The 6,569-nt window shown below is 36.9% G+C and overlaps 1 protein-coding gene across 1 annotated transcript; it reads left to right on the forward strand.

The window, feature by feature from the left end:
* The first annotated feature begins 540 nt into the window (after nt 1-540).
* Nucleotides 541-5,693, forward strand: LOC306887583 (zinc-binding protein A33-like). Its single transcript, XM_079445424.1, has 6 exons — nt 541-1,157; nt 1,293-1,388; nt 1,476-1,706; nt 2,343-2,365; nt 3,434-3,552; nt 3,640-5,693. Exons 1-6 carry the CDS (start codon nt 741-743, stop codon nt 4,173-4,175), a joined length of 1,422 nt encoding a protein of 473 aa, XP_079301550.1. The 5' UTR covers nt 541-740; the 3' UTR covers nt 4,176-5,693.
* Nucleotides 5,694-6,569: the final 876 nt, after the last annotated feature.

The raw sequence follows: 6,569 nt of genomic DNA on the forward strand, positions 1-6,569 counted from the left end.
AAAGTACAAAACAGCGCACATAAGATAGTGCCAAAACAGAGACACAGATCGTCCGATCCTCCTTAATCAACCCCCATTTACAAATTCATTATGTATTTAACGATTTAATTATATATTTCAACATTTATTTAATTATTTAATTTTGAGTAATTTTGTCCTCCATATCCATGGACACGTGTTGCTTGCAAAATAAATAAATACTTTACTTTAAAACTGTCATTGCAAAAAATTAACACTGAAAAATAAAAAAAACGAAATATTATCAAATTTATTTATTTGTTTAATGTTGTTTTCCAGATTTAATTATTTATATATTTATGCACGAACGTGAGAATGTATGTATTTATTTTGATTTTTGCAGGTTTCGTCCTACATACTATGAAAATAAACAAATTCATTAATTAATAAAAAGTCCCTTTTACGGTCCTGAGGGTCAACTGTGGAGATGAGACAACCCAGTTCTGGATGAAAAATGTAGACAAGCATGTTTAACTGTTTGTGCTTTTATTTTATTTTCTGCCGTTCTCTCTAGCGTCAACCCTCCCTCTTCACATAACGCGGAAGTTGACAGAAATAAGACGAAAACAGGTAGAACGTTCTCCTTACCAAATCGCTGCATTCTTTCTTTTTTAACAACAAGTTTAACTTTTTAAACGCAGAAGGGCTGATGTTTTAAATAGCTCTGCGATATTTAAACGTCTGCTGAGAAAATATAGCCGTTTAGTGAAAGTACAGCTAACATGGACGAGGATATCACAGACAGGCCATCTCTTCTGGAGTCAGACTTAACGTGTCCTGTGTGCAAAGACATTTTTAAGGAGCCCGTGTTGCTATCGTGTAGCCACAGTTTCTGTCAAGAATGCCTGGAGGGCAGCTGGAAGAACCAGTCAAAACGGCAGTGCCCGATGTGCCGAAAATGCTGCGACGGAGAGACGCCGATCCCCAACCGCGCACTAAAAAACACCTGCGTGTCCTATAAAAAGGAGAGGAACTGGAGAGGACAGGGTACTGGTGTAGATGAGGTCATCTGTGGTTTGCACCAGCGGCCCTTCCAGCTCTTCTGCATTAAAGACGAGGAACCAGTGTGCGTCGAGTGCGTAACTCTTCATCCAGGACACGAGCTGGTGCCTATAGAGCAAGGAGTGCCTTTCTGCAAGGTCAGCTCATTGCTTTTTCCCATTGTGGCATAAAAAGCAACTCGATTCATGTCACAGCTTGCAGCTACTGAAATGAATACTGACCTTTTTATAGAAATACATAAATACACATTTCTAACGTACAGTGTTTTATAGGATGAGCTTAACGTGAAAATCAATATACTGAAAAGTAAGCAGGACTCCTTCAAAAGAATGAAAAAAAGATATAAAGACACCATCTCCTTTATTGAGGTAAGCTGTCTCTGAAAACACATAACATGCTGTGAAATCTTAATAATTTAGAACTAATTCTCATTCTACTTATCCATATTGTTACAGAGCCAGACTAAAGATGCAGAGCAACAAATCAAAGAGGAGTTTGAAAGACTCCGTCAGGTCTTACATGAGGAGGAGACATCTAGAATAAATGCTTTGTATAGAGAAGATAATGAGAAGAAGCAAATGGTGAATGAGAAGATTGAAACCATCAGTCGTGATATCACAGCTCTTGCAGAATTGATTCAGGCAGTAGAGCGGGAAATGGGAGCTGAGGATTTGACTTTCCTTCAGGTACATTTTTCATAAGTTTTGTATGTGTCCCTGATAATAATTAAAAAAATACTCTGGTGTAAATAGGATACTCGTATGCATCCAGATATTTCAACAGGTCTGACTTAAGTGTTGTTTTCAATACATAGATTACAGGCTGGTGGGTCAATGACAAAAAAAGTGTCTATAATTAAAAAACAAAAAAAAAGTACATGTGCCAAAAATTATTTTTTGTATTCATGTTGATTTCATTTAGCTTTGAAAGTCATTTCATAAGTTTAAATTCACTGACTGAAAAATGTCAGCTCATTCTGTCGTGTCAAATTCCTTTCAAACTTCATGTTAGGTCATTGTTTATTCCTCATGCCCTACCAAACAAATCATAATTAACTTTAAGTCAAAAATGGAAAGCATGCTCATCATAGTAGATGTGTATTCCAGTCACTGTGTATGAATTGCATTTTCAATGGGCAATGCAGAAAAATATTTTCAACCTAGATTTAAATATGGCAAAGTGTAGAAGAGGACTTGACATGAAATCTTGTCATTGACCCTTTACATTTAGACTGACTGCGTTTTCTCACACTTTAACATAACTGATAACTAAGTTAGACATGTCCAACATTCAGCTCTAAGTCAACTTTTCTTCTTCCACAGAATTTCCAGAAGCTAAAAAGACGGTATGTGCCTTTTTATTTTATCAAGTATTTCTTAGGTCTGCTTTATGCATTTCTTGCTTAATATCACTATAGATAAGTCATATTTACTCACACTGATGCATTTTGTTGATCTTTACATTGATTGTGTTATTAAAGTCGACATGAAATGGAAAAAAATCTAGTTTCTAAATTCAAGAACTGCTTGGAAGTTTCTAGTGATACTGAAGACCTTGATTAGCTGGACCAGGTGTGTTTGATTAGGGTTGGAGCTAAACTGTGGCCCTCCAGGAATTGCGTTTGAGAACACTGTTTTAAAGGGATAGTTCGCTCAAAAATGAAAATTACTTCAAATGATTGATGAATATGTTCTGCTCATGCTTGTCCATATAATGATAGTGAATAGCGACCAGCTTCAAACTTTATTACAGAATTATGCCTGGTTACTTGTGCTCTTGATATATACAACAGGGTTTTGTGAAAAACAAACTAAAATTTAATTTATGAAAATCCTGATCTTGGTTGCTGGTCTATTGTGCACGACTGCACATTCATGACATTCTCCCAGGGAAAGAACACGTGCGCCATAATGAAAAACTGTTTAATAATAATGTGACAAAATACAATGCCTAGATAAACCCAAAGAATTATCCATCTACTTTTCCAAAATTCACAAAGAAGTCACTTTCAAAGCAAGCAACTTTCTGTTGGTCCACATAGCATATTTGCATGACCAACATGAAACTGTTGCAAAATTTGAGTGGCGAAATCTTTTGCCCTCATGTGAAATTTACAATAGTGTAGATTCCTACTGAAACTAGATTTCACCCACAAAAAAATTTGGCAAACAACAGTAAATGTGACTGCACATTTTTACATCATTACCTCATTAAAATATAATAACTTTACCTTTTGATGATGAATGCAGAACTTCTCCAAAATCCAAACAACCAATGCATAGAACCAAGTCCCCATCCAGCATTTTTTCAGTGATTTGTTTTGGATGTACATCACAATATAGGGCAGACAAGATCTGTCACGATTTGTTGTGATCCTAATTCTGCTAAGATGGCCTCTTGATGTCTGTCACAGAGCCCAGTGGACTAGTGAGGAACCAAAAAAGATTCAAGGAGCTCTCATCAACATGGCCTTGCATGTTGGTGCTTTGGGTTACAAAGTCTGGGAGAAGATGCTGACTCATGTCACATGTTGTGAGTGCACTTTTCACCTTGTCTAAAGTGTATGTAGGGTTAACGCCGAGATCTTTGTGGGTAACTGTAATATTGTTTTGTCTGCAGTGCCTGTAATCCTGGATCCCAACACAGTTTCGCCCTGGCTCTCCATATCTCCTGATTTTTCCAGTGTGCAACAGAGTCTGGAAAGACAGACTTTCCCGGACAACCCTGAGAGGTTTGATCCCTGTGTTTTTGTCCTTGGCTCAGAGGGTTTCTCCTCAGGGCGCCACCGTTGGGAGGTCCGTGTGGCTGACCACCCCAAATGGATCTTGGGAGTATGCAAGGAGTCAGTGGTTAGGAAGAGAAAGTTCACGGTTACAACAAAAGCTGGAGTGTGGACCATTGGTCTGAGTAAAGGAATCTACAGTGCCTTAACCACTCCACGCACTGAGCTGAGTCTAGAGAGAAGGCCTGAAACCATCAGGGTAAAGGTCAATATGGAGAAGGGAGAGGTGTCATTTTGGGATACAGGCAACAACAAGCACCTATGTACATACAATGATAAGTTCAATGAAAAGCTGTTCCCCATCTTTGGCCCAGGGCTCCAGAGCACACCCATCACTATCTTACCTGCTAAAGTTACCATACACAAACAATAAGTAAATATGCTTGTAAATATGCTTTATATCGAAGCCTGAAGAGTCTAAAACCATCACTAAATTTGCTATTTATTTTGAACAGAATTCAAGGAAGCAGTACAAATTAATCTCAGTCAACAGCATTGTTGGCCTAATTCGCCATGTCCCTCTTTTTCTTTAAATAAAGAAAAAAATGAATTACAGTTAGAGTCTTACAATGGAAAGTGAATGTGGCCAATTCATAAACGTTCAAATACTCTTTTGATAGTATAGCCACAAGACAAACAATGTGCATTATTAACATTATTTTAGTATGGGAGAAAATCACTTACTAACCTTTTCTGTGTAAAGTTCTATGCAGTTTTACAATTTCATCATCATGACACAATAATGCCATAAACCCTTAAACGACTGTAAAATTATGATTTAAGCAATGTTACGGATTAAATCACTGGTACCCAACCACATTCTAGAGCCCCCCCCCAACACTGCACATTTTGCATCTCTACTTTGTCTGACACACCCATTTCAGGTCTTGGAGTCTCTAATGAGCTGAAGATCTGAAGGAGACATGGAAAACATGCAGTGTTGGGGGGCCTCGAGGATTGTGGTTGGGAACCACTGGAGTAAATAACAGTTTAAAAAAAGAATGAATGTAAGTGCTTTTAGAAAATGAGCTTCTCTTTTCTACTTTTAAATCCTCCAAAAACTGGACCTGTGCACTTTCAGGTGCAGTAGCATCCTGAACAGTGATCCTTGATTTTTGCTTTTTCTTTTTTTTTTAAGAAAACGAGGGACAAATCGAAATGATCTTTTGTGGTAATCAACGTTGTGCCACAAATGCTGTTGATTGTGAATAACTTATATTGAACATAGAAAATTCCTGAAAATGGGAAAGAAAGAAAAGCAAATTCAAAGGTGGTGAATAGCATTTGCTAAACTTTTATACTAAAACTCATGCCATGATTTATGTTTGTATTTTCTTCTGTGTGTGTGTGTGATTTACTCTCAGGATGGAGGTATTTTTTCCATCCTCCACAATGTAAATGGCATCTTTATTGCTGCTAAAACACTATTGTTCAGTAGAGAATGTATTTTATATCAGTCAACTTCAAATCCCTAACCCTAACACTTAATCTTACTACTGTTGAATGACAGTGGGCAACATAAGATCTGAAAAAAGAACTCAATTTCAACCATTTTTTTATTTTTAAAGATGACTTTTTTCTGTTTTTATTTGCAGTTTAATTGACCCAGGTATGTTATTTACAATAATATAGTACAGCTTTTTATATCAGCAGGTGACCGTTAAAGAATAAATTTAATGAAACAATAACAATAAATAATCTCACTTATCAGACTGAATGTGTGTTATTTATCTCCAGCAGCATTTTTGCATGCAGTCAAAAAAGGAACACTACATTGGTTAATAATAGAAAAATCTCTGATTTCACCAATATCATTAAGATTAGCCAAGACTGATGTCCAAATTATTGTGAAAGCGCATGTTTTGAATAAATTGTTGGAAGTGTTTAAAGTATTCCAGTATTGCGGCAAACTCAACCTTCTCAACCGTGAAACAGACTCTCGTATATGAGATGTTGAAAACTAAAAGGTACTTTTCCATGTGGGCTTTACATAACAGAGTTTATCATTGGACACTACTTTATTTTGCAATAATCTAACAGCTGGACATTTGCATAAACAGCTGCTATGTTAAAACTCTGACCAACTAGCAGTTAGTCAAGGAATAATCAGCTTTATGAACCCAGTCTACATTTTTAAGTAACTGTTTAAAACGTTTTGACCAGTCTTAACAATTTATGCATCCGCCACTAGTCTTAAATGATTTTTAGGCTGTACATGTGTAAAAGTATGACAGCTACAGTGTTATCTATCTGAGGTTCTCATGCTTTCCTCTGCACTGAGAGAGATAACAGACAGAGGACTGTTATGGGATTCATTTGCCCAAGACACACATTTATAGTAATATCATATTGCACTTATATAATGTTAAACAGAAAGGCCCTAGCCTCCTTATGGAAAGTCTTGCATAGTCCCATATGTTAGCGTCCCTCATATCAGCGAATATGTGGTTGAAATATTGGTTGAATATGTGGTTGAAATTTTTATTGTGTCCATGGAGGCTGTAGCTTTTCACTTTGATGTTAGCAACTAAATAATAAAACATTTGTTAGCTATGTTATTGGAGGGGACAGGGGATCAAAAGGGTATTGAAAATGTTTTCAGTTTTGTTTAAGATACTGGGTCTGGTTTCATCTGCACAGTTCTCAATAACGTCATGGGAATTTGTGCTGAACCCCCACGCTTGTCTGAGATGGCTGGTGAGTGCTATGAGAAGACCAATGAACATCTCACATTTAGTAGACATGTTTAGGGATAAGGCAAAGGAAA

The sequence above is a fragment of the Barbus barbus genome (genome assembly GCF_936440315.1).
Source record: "Barbus barbus genome assembly, chromosome: 21".
Classification (NCBI taxonomy): Eukaryota; Metazoa; Chordata; class Actinopteri; order Cypriniformes; family Cyprinidae; genus Barbus; species Barbus barbus.